The sequence below is a fragment of the Pipistrellus hanaki genome, assembly GCF_964339955.1.
Source record: "Pipistrellus hanaki genome assembly, chromosome: 15".
NCBI classification, from domain to species: Eukaryota; Metazoa; Chordata; class Mammalia; order Chiroptera; family Vespertilionidae; genus Pipistrellus; species Pipistrellus hanaki.
In genome coordinates, this window is record NC_140517.1 from 50,719,959 (window position 1) to 50,738,843 (window position 18,885).

General features: G+C 55.0%; 1 protein-coding gene across 1 annotated transcript; it reads right to left on the reverse strand.

Moving 5' to 3' along the window:
• Window positions 1-5,334: 5,334 nt before the first annotated feature.
• On the reverse strand, window positions 5,335-14,589 carry LOC311633633 (sulfotransferase 2A1-like). The gene is made up of 6 exons (XM_084906583.1): window positions 14,343-14,589; window positions 11,428-11,636; window positions 9,552-9,678; window positions 8,304-8,398; window positions 7,701-7,881; window positions 5,335-5,501 (listed from the first exon to the last, which is right to left on the reverse strand). The coding sequence occupies exons 1-6, from the start codon at window positions 14,470-14,472 to the stop codon at window positions 5,389-5,391; spliced, it is 855 nt and encodes a 284-aa protein (XP_084762709.1). The 5' UTR covers window positions 14,473-14,589; the 3' UTR covers window positions 5,335-5,388.
• Between the last annotated feature and the right edge of the window lie 4,296 nt (window positions 14,590-18,885).

The window sequence follows — 18,885 nt, forward strand, 5'->3', positions numbered from 1 at the left end:
CTGCAATCTGGTAATAGATTTATTTTCTATATTTTAAGAAACCTAAAAAAAAATGCTATATATATAAGTATCGACGGATCACTGAATCCACAGAAACACATTCTCTGGGACCACCCTGACAATTTAAAAGAATGGTGTGGTCCAGATTCCGGGACCACGGAGTCCACAGGAATGCACTATCTGCAGCCGCTGAGACAATTCAGCATCACCGAGCTGTCCTGGTCCCACAGAATGTGGTTCGATGACCAGTGAGGTCACCATCCATGGCACATTCAGTCCATCCTCCATGGAGTGCTGGGACAGCATCCCTAAGTTCAGAAAATCAAAGTAACCTCTAGCCAAGACCGGTTTGGCTCAGTGGATAGAGCATCGGCCTGCAGACTGGAGGGTCCTGGGTTCGATTCCGGTCAAGGGCATGTACCTTGGTTGTGAGCACATCCCCGGTGGGGGGTGTGCAGGAGGTAGCTGGTCGATGTTTCTCTCTCATCGATGTTTCTAGCTCTCTGTCCCTCTCCCTTCCTCTCTATAAAAAATCAATAAAATATATTAAAATAAAAAAGTAACCCCTAGATGAGTCCAGAACCCAAAACCGCAAGGTTAAAATATATTTATTATTATTATTATTATTATTATTATTATATTTTTTTTCATTATTATTATTTTACATATGTGTTCTTATCCCCCCATTATCCTCTACCCTCCACTCATGCTCCACCCAGCAAGGTTAACGTATCAGACAGCAGTGTTTACCCAGGCATGGCTGCTACCGTCCTTCCGGGCCCACACGCCCGTGCCTCGGTTTCCCCGTCTGGAACGGGGATGGTGGTAGGACCCGGACGCGGACACCGTGCGGAGGGTTAGGAGCCTCTGGGACAGGCAGGCCCCGTGCCCAGCGGCAGCTCCGATGCGAGCGTCTGGCTGTGTGTGTGGGGATGTGGGTAAATATGCCTTGTCCCCCCCACCCCCCCATGCCCCAGCGGCCGCTCCGATGCGGGCGTCTGTGTGTGTGTGTGTGTGTGTGTGGATGTGGGTGAACACGCCTTCTCCCCCGTGCCCAGCGGCCGCTCCGATGCGGCGTCTGTGTGTGTGTGTGTGTGTGTGTGTGTGTGTGGATGTGGGTGAACACGCCTTCTCCCCCGCGCCCAGCGGCCGCTCCGATGCGGGCGTCTGTGTGTGTGTGTGTGTGTGTGTGTGTGTGTGTGGATGTGGGTGAACACGCCTTCTCCCCCGCGCCCCGGGTTGGGGTGTGGGTCTGCCCCATCGGATGTGTGTGTTCGGTTCTCCTCCAGGCGTTCTCCACGGGGAGGGGGTAAGGGTATGGGAACAGCTAATGCTTTTCAGCTTCTTCGGGCGTCTTGGGCTGAAATTAGAGTTGATCAATAAGGCCGAAACCGGTGTGGCTCAGTGGATGGAGCGTCGGCCTCTGGACTGAAGGGTCCCAGGTTCGATTCCGGTCAAGGGCATGGACCTTGGTTGCGGGCACATCCCCAGTGGGGGGTGTGCAGGAGGCAGCTGATCGATGTTTCTCTCTCATCATCGATGTTTCTAGCTCTCTATCCCTCTCTCTTCCTCTCTGTAAAAAAAATCAATAAAATATATATAGCTGAAACCAGTGTGGCTCAGTGGATAGAGCGTCAGCCTGCAGACTGAGGGGTCCCAGGTTCGGTTCCGGTCAAGGGCACATACCTTGGTTGTGGGCACATCCCCAGTAGGAGGTGTGCAGGAGGCAGCTGATTGATGTTTCTAACTCTCTATCCCTTTATTTTATTTTAAATAAAATTAAATAAGCTCTTTAAAATAAAAATAAATTTAAAAAAGTAAAAAACAACCAAATTCCATTTGCTGAGCACACGACGACTCAGCAGAAATTCTGCCAACACGTGGCCCGTCGTATCTCACCGAGACCCCCCGGCAGCCCGGGGACGCCCGGCCCTGCCTTACACACGGGGACGCTGAGTCCCAGGGGCCCGCTCTGAGCCTCCCTCCCGTCTCTGCCCCGTGGGGACCGGAGGCGGAAGCACTCAGCGCGCCCAGCACACAGTAGGACCTCAGCACAGGACCTGCGCCTCGGAGAGCCGTGGACGGTGGTGCGCGCGCGCCCTCCGGTGGCCGGACAGCGCACTTTGGTGCCAACCTCCTGCAGGGACCCCTCCCAGCCCTGAGGCTGCGGTGGTTCTCAGACTGGGCTGTGGTGCAGGTGGGACAGGGGACAGGGAGGCCCGGATGTGAGCCCCGGGGGGCGATGGGGCTGTGACAGACGGAGACAGACAGGAACAGAGAGAGAGAGAGAGAGAGAGAGAGAGAGAGAGAGAGAGAGAGAGAGAGAGAGAGAGGCATCCATGTGAGAGAGAAACATAGATGGCTGCCTCCCGTTCACACCCCAGCCAGGTGTGCGCCTGACCAGGAATCGAACCCTCGACCCTGCGGTGCACCAGACGATGCCCCCGCCCGCTGAGCGACACCGGCCAGGGCTGTCGCGTTTTATTGTTTATTTTTAAAAAATATATATTTTATTGATTTTTTACAGAGAGGAAGGGAGAGGGACAGAAACATCAATGAGAGGGAAACATCCACCAGCTGCCTCCTGCACACACACACACACACACACACACACCCCAGGGATGTGCCCTTGACCGGAATCAAACCCGGGACCTTTCAGTCCGCAGGCCGACGCTCTATCCACTGAGCCACACCGGTTTCGGCAGGGCTGTCCCATTTTAGTGTTTACTACCAGCCATGCTCTGAGGTTATTGGCTTGTCCGTGCCGGTCATGACGCTATGATGGCGTGCGCACGCGCACACACACACATGCACACGCATGCACACGCTCATGCACACGCACACGCTCACACGCCTCTTCCAAAGTCCACCCTCTCCGTGGGCCTGGCGGACCGGCCGCCCCCCCAGTGGGAGTGTCCGCCCCGTGGGTGCTGGGCGGGTGCCCCCAGCCAGGGCCCCCTCTCCCCCCCCCCACTTCCCGTTACACATTGACCAGCGCAGCCCCGGGCCCGGGCCGTCCGCACACCTGGAGAGACGCCGTGTGCTGGGCCGGGAGCCGCACGGACGCGGGCACACTCTGGGCTTGGCCCCGGGTCCAGACCCTCTGTGGGCTGGGGCGTCGTTTCTCTCATCCCCTTTGCTTTGTTTTCATATATTTGTACTAGAGGCCCGGTGCATGGAATTCATGCATGGGGGGGGGGGTCCCTCAGCCCAGCCTGCACCCTCTCCGATCTGGGACCCCTCGAGGGATGTCCAACTGCCCGTTTAGTCCCAATCCCACTGACAGTCGGAGATCCCTCTCACAATCCAGGACTGCTGGCTCCCAACTGCTCGCCTGCCTGCCTTCCTGATTGCCCCTAACCGCTTCTGCCTGCCGGCCTGATCACCCCCTCACCACTCCCCTGCCAGCCTGATTGATGTCTAACTGCTCCCCTGCCAGCCTGTTTGCCCCCAACTTCCCTCCTCTGCCAGCCTGGTCACTCCTAACTGCCCTCCCCTACAGGATTGATTGCCCCCAACTGCCCTCCCTTGCAGGCCTGGTCCCCCCCCCCAACTGCCCTCTCCTGCTGGCCATCTTGTGTCCACATAGGGGCAGGATTTTTGACCACATGGGGGCAGCTATTGTGTGTTGGAGTGATGGTCAATCTGCACATTACTCTTTTATTAGAAAGGATTCATTTCACAGAGGAAGGGAGAGGGAGAGAGAGAGAAACATCACTGATGAGAGAGAATCATGGATCGACTGCCTTCCACATGCCCCATATGGGGGATCGAGCCCACAACCTGGGCATGTGCCCTTGTCTGGAATCGAACCCGGGACCTTTCGGTCTACAGGCTGACACTCGATCCACTGAGCTAACCGGCTAGGACAGTGGTTGGCAAACTCATTAGTCTGCAGAGCCAAATACCAACAGGACAACGATTGGCATTTCTTTGGAGAGCCACATTTTTTAAACGTAAACTTCTTCTAACGCCACTTCTTCCACATAGACTCGCCCAGGCCGTGGTGTTTTTGTGGAAGAGCCACGCTCCAGGGGCCAGAGAGCCGCAGGTGGCTTGGGAGCCGCAGTTTGCCGACCCCGGGGCTAGGGCGTTTCTCTCGTTCCTTATGGGGCTGAGGACAAGGAGGTGGTGGAGGTGGGTTTGAGGCATCCCATGAGCCTTTCCTTCCATAAGCAGCACTCCCCACCACCCCATGCATTTATTTATTTTCTTAATCTTCGCCTGAGAATAGCTTATTGAATTTTATATTTTTTAATGATTTCAAAGAGGAAGAGAGAGAGATAGAGAGAGAGAGAGATAGAGAGAGAGAGAGAGAGAGAGAGAGAGAGAGAGAGAGAGAGGAGCCGAAACCGGTTTGGTTCAGTGGTAGAGCGTCGGTCTGCGGACTGAAAGGTCCGGGGTTCGATTCCCGTCAGGGGCATGTACATTGGTTGCAGGCATATTCCCGGTGGGGTGTATGCAGGAGGCAGCTGGTCGATGCTTCTCTCTCATCAACGTTTCTAGCTCTCTATCCCTCTCCCTTCCTCTATGTAAAAAATCAATAAAATATATTTTAAAGAGAGAGAGAGAGAGAGAGAGAGAGAGAAGCATCAGTGATGAGAGAGACAATCATGGATCGGCTGCCCTACCCCCACCCCCGCACGCCCCGTACTGGGCATGGAGCCCACAACCCAGGGCATGAGCCCGGATGGGGAACGGAACCATGACCTTCTGGTTCACAGGTCAACACTCCACCCCTGAGCCACGCCCCCGTCCAAGAGAGAGAATACATTTCCATTGATTTATTTTTATCCCCCTTAAGTTTCAGATATTTACTGATCCGTGTAACCCCCAGCACAATGCCCCAACACGCGTCCCCGTGGAGGGGAGGAAACACCCGCCGGGGAGGCCGGAGATGGTTCCGGAAGGTTCCAGAAGGCTCCGGAAGGCCTTCTTGCTCACGGTGAGACACGGCCTGAGATGCCCAGGCCTTCTGTCTCCCGTCGGCTGTCCTCGGCGTTCCCCGCGTAGACCTTGTATTGCTCACAGGGACCCAGGGTTTCTTCCCGGGTTCGGGATTATTCTGGTCCCAGCAGGCGCCTGGATGGAACAGTGGCAGGCAGGCGACCTACAGCGCCGCCCCAGTACCACCCCAGAGGAGGACCATGCCGAAACCGGTGTGGCTCAGTGGATAGCGCATCGGCCTGTAGACTGAAGGGTCCCGGGTTCAATTCCAATTGGTTGCAAGCACATCCCCAGTGGGGGGTGTGCAGGAGGCAGCTGGTTGACGTTTCTAGCTCTCTATCCCTCTCCCTTCCTCTCTGTAAAAAGTCAATAAAATATATTTTAAAAAAAAAAAGATCCTCAGGAAATTCGGCCTCGGCCCCCGATCGGACGCGGGGGCCGCTAATCCCACGGGAAGAGGCCCGGGGGCAGCCCCGCCATCTTCTCTCGGTAAACCCGGTCGAAGGCTTCCGTCTGCGCCACCGTGAGCTGGTTCTTCCAGTCCCCGGCGATGCCTGCCGGACACAGAGCACAGGAGTCCGATGGGATTCGCCAAAAGGTCTGTCCTGCACGCGTCACCCCCGCCTCCCCCCGGGATCGAGCCCACACCCCGGGCCTGTGCCCTGACCGGGAACCGAGCCGGGACCTCCTGGCTCCTGGGTGGACGGACACGCAGCCGCTGAGCCAGGCCGGGGGCCGGGCCGCTGTTCTTGCTGTGGATGGTGACTCCCGAATCGGCCCTCTCTCCTCTAGCCCTCCACCTGAGCCTGGCACAGCCTGTATCCCCGTCCTCCACGTGTGTGACGGGATTGTCACGCTACATGTGTGGGGCTCAGGCCGGCACTGTGCGTGGAAACTCTCTGGAGAAAGCTTCAGGCCTGGTGCACGGATTCCTGCACCAGTGGGGTCCCGCGGCCTGGCCTGTGAGGATCGGGCCAAAACCGGCTCTCGGACATCCCCGAGGGGTCCCGGATGGCCAGAGGGCAGTTCTTGGGGTGATGCACCCTGGAATCGGGCTCCCTCCTCTCTGGTAACCCAAGAACCACAGCTGCCAAGTCACCGCAGCTCGGCAGCTCCGGCGTTGAGTGTCTGCCCCCTGGTGGTCAGTGCACATCATGACTGCTTAGCCTTTTATATATATAGATACTGGTCTGAGCATCTGTCCCCTGGTGGTCAGTGTGCATCATAGCTACTGGTTGGAGTGTCTGCCCCCTGGTAGTCAGTGTGCATCATGACTGCTTAGCCTTTTATATATATAGATACCAGTCTGAGCATCTGCCCCCTGGTGGTCAGTGCACATCATGACCGCTTAGCCTTTTATATATATAGATACCGGTCTGAGCATCTGCCCCCTGGTGGTCAGTGCACATCATGACCGCTTAGCCTTTTATATAAATATATAGATACCGGTCTGAGCGTCTGCCCCCTGGTAGTCAGTGTGCATCATGACCGCTTAGCCTTTTATATATATATATAGATACTGGTCTGAGCGTCTGCCCCCTGGTGGTCAGTGCACATCATGACCGCTTAGCCTTTTATATATATAGATACCGGTCTGAGCATCTGCCCCCTGGTGGTCAGTGCACATCATGACCGCTTAGCCTTTTATATATATAGATACTGGTCTGAGCATCTGTCCCCTGGTGGTCAGTGTGCGTCATAGCTACTGGTTGGAGTGTCTGCCCCCTGGTGGTCAGTGCACATCATAGCTACTGGTCGGATAGCCGAACAGTCGGATGGTCACTAGGCTTTTATATATGCGGATAGGAGTGTCATCTACATGGTGGGGAAATGGGCGGGACCAGATAACACACAAGAAAGGTGTGGCTCTACAGCAAGCCTTCTCGTTGCCGAGTTTTCACTGCCACCTAACAAATACCCAGATCCTCCCCTCGGCTTACAGAGTCAGGCTCCCACTTACGTGGTCTGTGTGCACTGAAATAATTTTCCTCGTCCCTGTCTTAGCGCAGTGGTCGGCAAGCTCATGGGTCCACAGAGCCAGATACCAATAGCACAACGATTGAAATTTCTTTGGAGAGCCACATTTTTTTAAACTTAAACTTCTTCCAATGCCACTTCATCAACGCAGACTCGCCCAGGCCATGCTATTCTGTGGAAGAGCCACCCTCAAGGGGCCAAAGAGCCGCATGTGGCTCGCAAGCCGCGGTTTGCCGACCGCGGTCTTAGGGCATCAGCAGAAGCTGGGAAGTGTTCTCTGTCCGTTTCACTCACGTTTTAAAGTCAGAGACTCTTGCCCTGGCTGGTGCGGCTCAGAGGATAGAGCGTCGGCCTGCAGACTGAAGGGTCCCAGGTTCGATTCCAGTCAAGGACACAGGCCCAGGTTGCAGGCTCAATCCCCAGTGTGGGGTGAACAGGAGGCAGCTGATCAATGATTCTCTCTCATCATGGATGTTTCTATCTCTCCCTCTCCCTTCCTCTCTGAAATCAATAATATATATAGCCAAAACCAGTGTGGCTCAGTGGACAGAGCGTCGGCCTGCAGACTCAAGGATCCCAGGTTCGATTCCGGTCAAGGGCATGTACCTTGGTTTCAGGCACATCCCCAGTGGGGGGGGTGTGTGTGCAGGAGGCGGCTGATAGATGTTTCTCTCTCATCGATGTTTCTGACTCTCTGTCCCTCTCCCTTCCTCTCTTTAAAAATCAATAAAATACATTAAAAAATAAATAAACAAAGTCAGAGACCCTCCTCTCACCTTTCCTCATGAAACGTGCGGTGCTGTGGTCGATGTGGATGTCGGGGACCAGCGAGAAGTTGCTCATCTTATTGTCCTTCATGGCCTGGAAGGTCACGTGCTGGAGGACAGAGTCCAGCTCCTCTGGCTTCAGCTCAGTGCCCAGGAACCGGCTGATCTTCTCCACGCCGGCTCTGATGTCCTGGAGTGAGAGCCGCAGCGGAGAGGACGTGAGAGGGAAGCACAGTGGGGAGCCGAAACCGGTGTGGCTCAGTGGGGGATAGAGCGTCGGCCTGCAGACTGAAGGGTCCCGGGTTCCATTCCAGGTCAAGGGCATGCACCTTGGTTGCGGGCACATCCCCAGTATGGGGTGTGCAGGAGGCAGCTGGTCGATGTCTCTCTCTCATCAATGTTTCTCTCTTTCCCTCTCCCTTCCTCTCTGTAAAAAATCAATAAAATATATATATTTTAAAAATAAAGAAAAGAGAAGGCACTGACCCTCATCGGTCACATCTCTGGGACCAGCTCTGATTGGACGTGTCGGATGGAAACACTGAAGAACGGAGGGAAGGCAGACAGCGGTGAGCGGAGTTGGGGAGAGTGACATTTTGGGGACAGAGTTACCTGGTGCAGCTCCTCGTAGGATATAAACAGGAAGTTCTCTTTTCCCCTCATCTGCAGCCAGCCGCCCACGTGGTCGAACCAGGAGCCGAAGGGCACTGCCAGGGAAGTGAGGAGGGAGGGTGACTCCTGGATGATTCTGCGTTTCATTCCCAGAGCAATTCCGCTCGTGTTACCCACCCCTCAGGGATCTTTCTCTCTACCCTGTTTTTTTAAAATATTTTTTATTGATTTCAGAGAGGAAGGGAGAGGGAGAGAGAGAGATAGAACCATCAACGAGTCATTGATCAGTTGCCTCCCACATGCCCCACACTGGGGATGGAGCCTGCAACCCAGGCATGTGCCCTGACCGGGAATCGAACCATGATCTCCTGGTTCATAGGTTGATGCTCAACCGCTGAGCCACACCAGCTGGGCTCTACCCTGTTTTTTATTGAACAACGTTGCCCGTCAGAGTTTCTTTGTTTTCCCTTTTAACTCTTTTTTATATGTTTTACTAGAGGCCCAGTGCATGAAATTCGTGCATGGGGGGTGTCCCTCAGCCTGTCCTGTGCCCTCTAGCAATCCGGGGCCCCTTGGGGGATCTCTGACTGCCGGTCTAGGGCCTAAACCAGCAGTCAGACATCCCTCTCACAATCTGGGACTGCTGGCTCCTAACCACTCTCCTGCCTGCCTGCCTGCCTGCCTGATCGCCCCTAACCACTCTGCCTGCCTGTCTCATTGTCCCTAACTGCCCTCCCCTGCTGGTCTGATTGCCCCCTAACTGCCCTCCCCTGCTGGTCTGATCGCCCCCCTAACTGCCCTCCCCTGACAGTCTGATCGCCCCCCTAACTGCCCTCCCCTGCCGGTCTGATCACCCCCTAACTGCCCAGTTTAGCTCTGTGGATAGAACTTCGACCTGCGGACTGAAAGGTCCCAGGTTCGATTCCAGTCAAGGGCATGTACCTTGGTTGCAGGCACGTCCCCAGTAGGGGATGTGCAGGAGGCAGCTGATCGATACTTCTCTCTCATCAATGTTTCTAGCTCTCTCTCCCTCTCCCTTCCTCTCTGTGAAAATCAATTAAATATATATTTTTTAAAAATTAAAAAATAAAAAATAAAAAATAAATGTGGATGGCTCTTAGGAGAATGCTGTGGAGCAGAGCATGTTGGCAGAGAGCCCAGGGTACAGGCCTCATGACACGGATGCCCCATCGCCAGGTGGTCATAGGAACCATGAGACAGTAAGACCTCGTTCTGAGTTCGACTCACCGTTTCCTTGAAGGAACCACTCAAAATACTCTTCAAACGAGCTTGGGTTTTTGGTGATTTTCAGCGTCTTGTGGAAGTGGTACCCGGAAATGATCACATCCTTGGGGTTTCTCATGATGTAAATAACCTTAGATCAAAACAAAAACAAAACAAAACAAGAATAAGTGCTCCGCCGAAACCGGTGTGGCTCAGTGGATAGAGCGACAGCCTGCGGACTGAAGGGTCCCAGGTTTGATTCCAGCCAAGGGCACATGCTTGGGTTACAAGCTCCATCCCCGGGGGGGGGGGGGTGCAGGAAGCAGCCAATCAATGATTCTCTTTCATCAATGACGTTTCTATCTCTCTATCCTTCTCTCTTCCTCTCTAAAATCAGTCCTACCTAATAAGCCGAAGCCGGTTTGGCTCAGTGGATAGAACATCGGCCTGCGGACTGAAAGGTCCCAGGTTCAATTCCGGCCAAGGGCATGTACCTTGGTTGCGGGCACATCCCCCGTAGGGGGTGTGCAGGAGGCAGCTGATTGATGATTCTCTCTCATTGATGTTTCTAACTATCCCTTTCTCTTCCTCTCTGTAAAAAAAATCAATAAAATATAAAATCTTTTTTTTTAAATCCTACCTAATAAAAGAGTAACATGCAAATTAACCATCACTCCACTATACCCACAAGCCACGCCCACCACCCAATCAGAGGGAGTATGCAAATTAACCCCAACCAAGATGGCTGCAGTCACAGAGAGCAGTTGAGAGGCTTGGGTTTCCCCGGCAATAGAGGAAGCCAAGCTTTCCACACACCCTGATGGGCCTAGGCCTCCACTCAAGGCTACAAATTTTCAATTATAGAAGGTAAACAAATCTAAACAGAAATGGCTGCAGCCATGGAGCAAGCAGGAGGCTTGGCTCTGCTTCAGGCTACAAAGTTTCAATTGTAAGAAGGTAAATAAATTCCAGATACCAGGGCCTCCACTTGGGTTGCCCGGGAGCATGGCTGGCCTGCAAATCACCACAGGCCTCTCATCCAGGCTGCCCCACGCCCCAAGGGAACCCACACCCTGATCCGGGACACCCTTCAGGACAAACCAGCTGGCCCCCACCCATGCACCAGGCCTCTATCCTATCTAATAAAAGAGTAATATGCAGATTGACCATCATTCCAACACACAAGATGGCTGCCCCCATGTGGTCAAAGATCCTGCCCCCATGTGGACACAAGATGGCCACCACAAGATGGCCAGCAGGAGAGGGCGGTTGGAAGGCCCCCTAACCACTCCCCTGCCAGCCTGATTGATGTCTAACTGCTCCCCTGCCAGCCTGTTTGCCCCCAACTTCCCTCCTCTGCCGGCCTGGTCACCCCTAACTGCCCTAACCCTCCCCCCCTTTTGAGTTCCTGCAATTATCCACCAGAGGTCTGGGGATTTATTGAATGTTCAGGACCTACCCATCCTATAGAATAAAAGCCTAATATGCTGAGGGTCCGGTTGTCCGGTCGGCATTTCAACCAATCAAAGTGCAATATGCTAATGATATGCTAAGGCCGCTCAACCACTCGCCGTGACATTCACTGACCACCAGGGGGGGGGCAGACAGTCAACTGGTCAACCAGTCGCTACGTGCACCAGCCACCAGGGGGCAGATGCTCCAACCGGTAGGTTAGTTAGCCAGCTTGCTGCTGAGGTCCAGCTGATCAGGACCCGGTGAGAGGGGCCAGACACGCCCTGGAGCCCTCCCCGGCCCCGACCGTGCACCGGTGGGGTCCCTCGGCCTGGCCTGCGCCCTCTCGCCATCCGGGACCTCTCAGCGGATGTTGGGGAGCTGGTTCCTTCCGGCCAGGTCCCTGCAGCCCAGGCCGAGGGGCCCCACGGTGCACGAATCTGCGCACCTTGGCCTTGGACGTGAAGAGCGACGTGGGGAAGAACTGCACGGGGAGGTGGGAGGTGTAGAACCGCGGGTCTCCCTGCTTCTCGATGAGCTCCAGCCCCTCGGGCGTCTCGATCCATGGAGAGCGCTCCCAGCTGACCACGGACTGCACCCAGCGGGGGTCGCCCCGCGTGTGGATCAGGTTGGTGATCTCCTTGATCCAGTTGGTCCCTGGAGAAGGAAGAGGAGAGGGTTACCTCCCTCGAAGGACTCTCGACTCCACCGTGTGCCGTCGGAAAGGCAGTGTTATCTGAGCTCCTGCAAATTATGCACCCGAGGTCTGGGCATCTACTGAATGCTCAGGACCCACCCGCCCTATAGTATAAAAGCCTAATGTGCTAAGTGTCCGGTCGGCTGTTCAACCAAAGTGTAATATGCTAAGACCACTCCACCGCTCGCTATGACGTGCACTGACCACCAGGGGGCAGACGCTCCGGCCGGTAGGTTAGCTTGCTGCTGGGGTCCAGCAGGTTGGGACTGAGTGAGACGGGCCGGACACGCCCTGGAGCCCTCCCATGATCCCTCCCCGGCTGGCCCTCCTCCCGCGTCCCTCCCCGGCCCTGATCGTGCACCAGTGCCCATGTCCATACATTCAACTGATGGTTTATTTCTCATCGTATTTTCCTTTTAGTCACATCCCATTGATCCTTATTCTTTTCTTTTTTTTTCTTTTTTTTTAATAATTTGTTTTCATTGATTTCAGAGAGGAAGGGACAGTGAGAGAGAGAGACACATCCATGATGAGAGAGTTATTGATCGGCTGCCTCTTGCACGCTCCCTGCCGGGGATCAAGCCCACAGCCTGGGCCTGTGCTGTGGTGGAGAATCGAACTGGGACCTCCTGGTTCATATAGGTTGACGCTCAACCACTGAGCCACACTGGCCAGGCTCCAATCTGCACTCTTTTTTTCTTTTCTTTTTTTAACATATTTTATTGATTTTTTTTTTTTTTTTTTAGAGAGGAAAGGAGAGGGATAGATAGTTAGAAACATGGATGAGAGAGAAATATTGATCAGCTGCCTTCTGCACGCCCCCCACTGGGGATGTGCCCGCAACCAAGGCACATGCCCTTGACCAGAATTGAACCGGGGACCTTTCAGTCCGCAGGCTGACGCTCCATCCACTGAGCCACACCGGTTTTGGCTGCACATTACTCTTTTATTGGATAGGATTCCTGAGTCAGCACTTCAGACCGTCTGAAACAGGACACTGTGCCCTGGAGCAAGCCTTTGACCTGGCTGCCTTTACCGGGTCACACGTAAGCCGCGTCCTGAGAACACGGACGATCGATCGGACAGCCCTGGGCGTGGTCAGGGTGTGGCTCAGTGGCTGGACGTCAGCCTGTGAACCAGGAGGTCACCGCTCTATGTCCCTCAGCAAAAACAGAGAGCCCGGCCAAAGTATCCGTGGGGCCGTAGCTAAGAAACGCCGCCCGATTGCAACAATGAATACACCACCTCTGAACCCACTGCTTCAATACCGCTTGGGCCGACACCGGTGTGGCTCAGTGGATAGAGCGTCGGCCTGCGGACTGAAGGGCCCTGGGTTCGATTCCGGTCAAGGGCATGCACCTTGGTTGCAGGCACATCCCAAGTAGGGGGTGTGCAGGAGGCAGCTGATCGATGATTCTCTCTCATCGATGTTTCTAACTCTCTATCCGTCTCCCTTCCTCTCTGTAAAAAAATCAATGAAATATATATTAAAAATATATAAATAAATTTAATTTAAAAATAAAATACATAGCCGAAGCCAGTTTGGCTCAGTGGTAGAGCGTCGGTCTGCGGACTGAAAGGTCCCAGGTTCGATTCTGGTCAAGGGCATGTACATTGGTTGCGGGCACATCCCCGGTAGGGGTTGTGCAAGAGGCAGCTGGTCTATGTTTCTCTCTCATCGATGCTTCTAGCTCTCTATCTCCCTCTTCCTTCCTCTCTGTAAAAAAATCAATAAAATATATTTAAATAAATAAATAAATAAATAAATAAATAATAAAATACATATATATCGCTTGTTTCCTCATCTCTCTGGTCACCATCCTAGTCCTCCATGCAGTTCTCCCTTGAGCCGCCTATGCACACACTCCTGTCAAACTTAATCTGACGTACCAGCCACTCCCTGCTGATCCTTTGCTCCTGCCATTTCACCATCGGCAACACCTACTGATCTTTGCTCGTCTGCTCTCGTCTCCCTGCTGTTGAAATGTGTTTTGTTGTGTGTTTTTTTTTTCATAGAATTCCATCACCTTTGGACAAGTTCTTGATTCCTTACCATGAATTCCAGGTTCCATGTTCATTTTCCATTGAAACACATTCATTCTCGCCTCCTTTAACTCCCAGTCCTTACCCTCTGTGATGTTTGTTGTTGTGTGTTTTTTTAAAAAATATATTTTATTGATTTTTTACAGAAAGGAAGGGAGAGGGGTAGAGAGTTAGAAACATCGGTGAGAGAGAAACATCCATCAGCTGCCTCCTACACACCCCCTACTGGGGATGTGCCTGCAACCAAGGTACATGCCCTTGACTGGAATGGAACCCGGGACCCTTCAGTCTGCAGGCCGACGCTCTATCCACTGAGCCAAACTGGTTTCAGCTCATTGATGTTTCTGACTCCCCCTCTCCCTTCCTCTCTGTAAAAAATCAATAAATTAAAAAAAAATAGAATCCTCTCAACCTGGAGAGCAAATGATGGTCATTAACTAGTAATCCAGCTCCCCACTTTCTCAATTTAAAAAAAATATATTTTATTGATTTTTTACAGAGAAGAAGGGAGAAGGGTAGAGAGTTATTAACATCGATGAGAGAGAATCATCTATCAGCTGCCTCCTGCATATCCCCCACTGGGGATGTGCCCGCAACCAAGGTCCATGTCCCATGTCCCTTACCTGACTTTGGGTAGGACAGCGTGATGACATCCTGGTCCCTCACCAGGAACCCGTCCCGCAGGGACCTCAGGTCCCGGATGGTGGTCCAGTGGAAGGGGATCCCCTCGATCCACAGGTAATCCGTGGCCATCCCGCCGCGGCCTCCGGGCTGCGTCTCTCAGCGACAGAGAAGCCACCTGCCTTCAGCCCCAGCCAGGGCGTCTACACAGGGACACTCCTGCTGGGTCACAGCAACCCGCCGAAGGTCATGTCCGCGGGTAATCATTAACTCAGAAGGCCTCTGGGAGCCAGCGGCGAGTTCCACAGGAGCAGAACCCACAAAGGTCGTCTTTGAAAACGAATAGAGCTGAAACCGGGGTGGCTCGGTGGACAGAGCGTGGGCCTGCGGACCGAAGGGTCCCGGGTTCGATCCCGGTCAAGGGCATGTACCTTGGTTGCAGGCACATCCCCCCGGGGGTGGGGGGTGAGGAGAAGGGGGTGCAGGAGGCAGCTGATGGATCGATGTTTCTCTCTCATCGATGTTTCTAACTCTCTCTCCCTCTCCCTTCCTCTCTGTAAAAAAATCAATAAAATATATATTTAAAAAAAAAAAAAAAAAGAATTTGAAAGAGCTGAAGCTGGTTTGGCTCAGTGGATAGAGCGTCGGCCTGCGGACTGAAGGGTCCCGGTTCCATTCAGACCTGGGTGGCTTCCCGGTCTGTCCTGACCCCACGGCTCTCCAGGCCTCGAGAGCCAGCCTCCCTCATGGTCATCCCTCTGGCCCTCCCGGGAGCTGAGGGAGAACTGTCTACACAGGAAGCCACACCCCTCAGTGCTCCGAGGAGCCATTGCAGGATGTGGCCACCAGGCGGCACCGCGCTGCGCTGCTCGGCCACCAGAGGGCGCGGGAGGCCTTCCCACCGCCCAGCAGCTCTTGGGAGAGCAGGTGACCCCCTGAGGTCCCACGCTGCGCTGGGAGCATGGCCCTCCCAGGTCCACCCGGGCCGTGGTGCCTTCAGGAGACAGATGAGGGGAGGGAGGCTCAGAGAGCGACATCGCGACTCTGTCCCCATTATTATGAGACTAGAGGCCCAGTGCACGGAATTCGTACCCGGGGTGGGGGTGGGGTGCAGGGGGAAGGGTGTGTCTCAGCCCAGCCTGCACCCTCTCCAATCAGGAACCCCTCGAGGGATGCCTGACTGCCCGTTTAGGCCCGATCCCACTGACAGTCGGACATCCCTCTCACAATCCAGGACTGCTGGCTCCCAACTGCTCTCACCTGCCTGCCTTCCTGATTGCCCCCTAACCGCTTCTGCCTGCCAGCCTGATCACCCCCTCACCACGCCCCTGCCAGCCTGATTGATGTCTAACTGCTCCTCTGCAGGCCTGGTCACCCCCAACTTCCCTTCTCTGCTGGCTTGGTCATCCCTAACTGCCCTCCCTTGCAGGCCTGGTCCCTCCCAACTGCCCTCCCCTGCAGGCCTGGTCCCTCCCAGCTGCCCTCCCCTGCTGGCCATCTTGTGGCTGTCATATTGTGTCCACATGGGGGCAGCCACCTTGTGTGTTGGAGTGATGGTCAATCTGCATACTACTCTTTTATTAGATAGGATAGAGGCCTGGTGCACAGGTGGGGGCCAGCTGGTTTGCCCTGAAGGGTGTCCCAGATCAGGGTGGGGGTTCCCTGGGGGCATGGTGCGGCCTGGGCAAGGGGCCTGTGGTGGTTTGCAGGCCGGCCACGCCCCCTGGCGACCCAAGCAGAGGCACTGGTATCTGGAATTTATTTTTCTTCTACAATTGAAATTTTGTACCCTGAAGTGGAGCCAGCGGGGGGGGGGGGGGGGGGGAGAGTTGGGGGTGACAAACCAGCAGATGGGGAGCAGTGAGGGGCAACTAGGCTGGCAGCGGGGGGACAATTGGGGCCTACCAGGCCGGGGGGGGGGCAGTTAGGTGCAATCAGGCTGGCAGGCAGAGGCAGTTAAGGGTGATTAGGCTGGGCTGGCAGGAGGGCAGTTAGGGGAGGTCAGGCTGGCAGGGGGGCAGTTAGGGGTGGTCAGGCTGGCAGGGGGCAGTTAGGGGTGGTCAGGCTGGCAGGCAGAGGCAGTTAGGGGTGGTCAGGCTGGCAGGGGGCAGTTAGGGGTGGTCAGGCTGGCAGGCAGAGGCAGTTAGGGGTGGTCAGGCTGGCAGGGGGCAGTTAGGGGTGATTAGGCTGGCAGGGGGGCAGTTAGGGGTGATTAGGCTGGCAGGGGGGCAGTTAGGGGTGGTCAGGCTGCTGGGGGGGCAGTTAGGGGTGGTCAGGCTGGTGGGGGGGCAGTTAGGGGTGGTCAGGCTGGCAGGGGGGCAGTTAGGGGTGGTCAGGCTGGCAGGGGGGCAGTTAGGGGCGGTCAGGCTGGCAGGGGGCAGTTAGGGGCGGTCAGGCTGGCAGGGGGCAGTTAGGGGTGGTCAGGCTGGCAGGGGGGCAGTTAGGGGTGATCAGGCTGGCAGGGGGGCAGTTAGGGGTGGTCAGGCTGGCAGGGGGGCAGTTAGGGGTGATTAGGCTGGTGGGGGCAGTTAGGGGTGATTAGGCTGGTGGGGGCAGTTGGGGTGATTAGGCTGGTGGGGGGGCAGTTAGGGGTGATTAGGCTGGTGGGGGGGCAGTTAGGGGTGATTAGGCTGGTGGGGACAGTTAGGGGTGATTAGGCTGGCAGGCAGAGGCAGTTAGGGGTGGTCAGGCTGGTGGGGGGGCAGTTTGGGGTGATCAGGCTGGCAGGGGGGCAGTTAGGGGTGGTCAGGCTGGTGGGGGGGCAGTTAGGGGTGATTAGGCAGGCAGGCAGGCAGGCAGGCGAGCTGTTAGGAGCGAGCAGTCCCTGATCGGAGAGGGTCCGGGCTGGGCTGCGGGTACCCACCCCATCCTCTGCATGAACCCCGGGCCCCGGGCCTCCGGTATGATCGATCATCACGGCCTCTTCGTTGGATTCTGGATGAAAGAGAAGCGTTTAGTCCTGCCCCGGCCCCGTGAGGAGAGAGAGCTGAGGGGATTTCACGGACTCCGAGGGTGTTGTCACCGTCGGGTTCCTAACCTCTCTCTCCTCGCACAGCCTCTGTGAGTCCTCGTAAGGGCACAGAGCCCCAGCACTGACCCTGAGCGACAGGAAGGCTGAGCCCTTAGCTCAAAGGCTGTCTCTGTCTTCAGCGCAGGACAGCCCAGTGGTGCAAAAGGTGGCTGTGTGTGTGTGTGCATGTGTGTGTGTGTGTGAGCGTGTGTGTGTGCGAGCGTGTGTGTGTGTGCCTGTGTGTGTGCGTGCGTGTGTGCGAGCGTGTGTGTGTGTGCCTGTGTGTGTGTGTGCGCGCATGTGCATGTGCGTGTGTGTGCATGTGGGGGGCGTGCGTGCGTGTGTGTGCCTGTGTGCGCGTGTGTGTGTGAGCGCGCGCATGTGTGCCTATGTGTGTGCCTGTGTGCGTGTGTGCGCGCATGTGTGCGTGTGCGCGCGCATGTGTGCGTGTGTGCATGTGTGTGCCTGTGTGTGTGTGTGTGTGTGTGAGCGCGCGCATGTGTGCCTGTGTGTGCCTGTGTGCATGTGTGTGTGTCTGTGTGTGCGCGTATGTGTGTGTGCACGCGCACAAGCCAAGGAAACGCTTTGGGCATGTTTGCTTTTGTGGGAGATGGTAGCCAGATCCTGAGGCTGCAGCCAAAGCACACGCTCCCCGTGGGAGGGGCATGGCCGCGGCTCTGCTGACCGCAGACACCGAGGAACGAGGACCAGGCGTCCCCGTGCCTCCCACACTCTCTCCCATCCACGAAAAAACGGAGCAAGCCGACACCGGTGTGGCTCGGTGGATAGAGCGTCGGCCTGCGGACTGAGGGGTCCCGGGTTCGATTCCGGTCAAGGGCAGGTGCCTTGGTTGCGGGCACATCCCCAGGAGGCAGCTGGTCGATGTTTCTCTCTCATCGATGTTACTGACTCTCTATCCCTCTCCCTTCCTCTCTGTAAAAAAAAAAATCAATAAAAATATATATTTTTAAATTAAAACAAAACAAAACAGAATAAGGTCACTCTAAGGAAAAAAGGGGGACATTCCTTTTGTTAACTGCTACTGTTAGGAAAAATGATAAGTTTCATTTACAACTAAAAACAAAAACAAAAAACACTCCCATGTACCCTTGCAACAACAACACAATAACACACCATATACTGTCTGTCAATGTTTTATTTGAATCACACCCCAGCCAACCATTGTCTGGGAGCTGGGAAACTTAGTATGAAAGGTTACCATGATCCCCACCCGACATTACTATTTCCAGCTGTAAATGTTTAACTGTGTTCTTTATTGAAGTTTGGAAAGAGAGGAAGGGATAGAGAGATAGCAGCATCAACCCTCCGCCATCTTGAATGGGACTCTCCAAGAATCTCTTTTTTAAAAAAAAAAAATAATGGCCGAAACCGGTTTGGCTCAGTGGTAGAACGTCGGTCTGCGGACTGAAGGGTCCCGGGTTCGATTCCAGTCAAGGGCATGTACCTTGGTTGCGGGCACATCCCCAGTAGGGGATGTGCAAGAGGCAGCTGGTCCATGTTTCTCTCTCATTGAC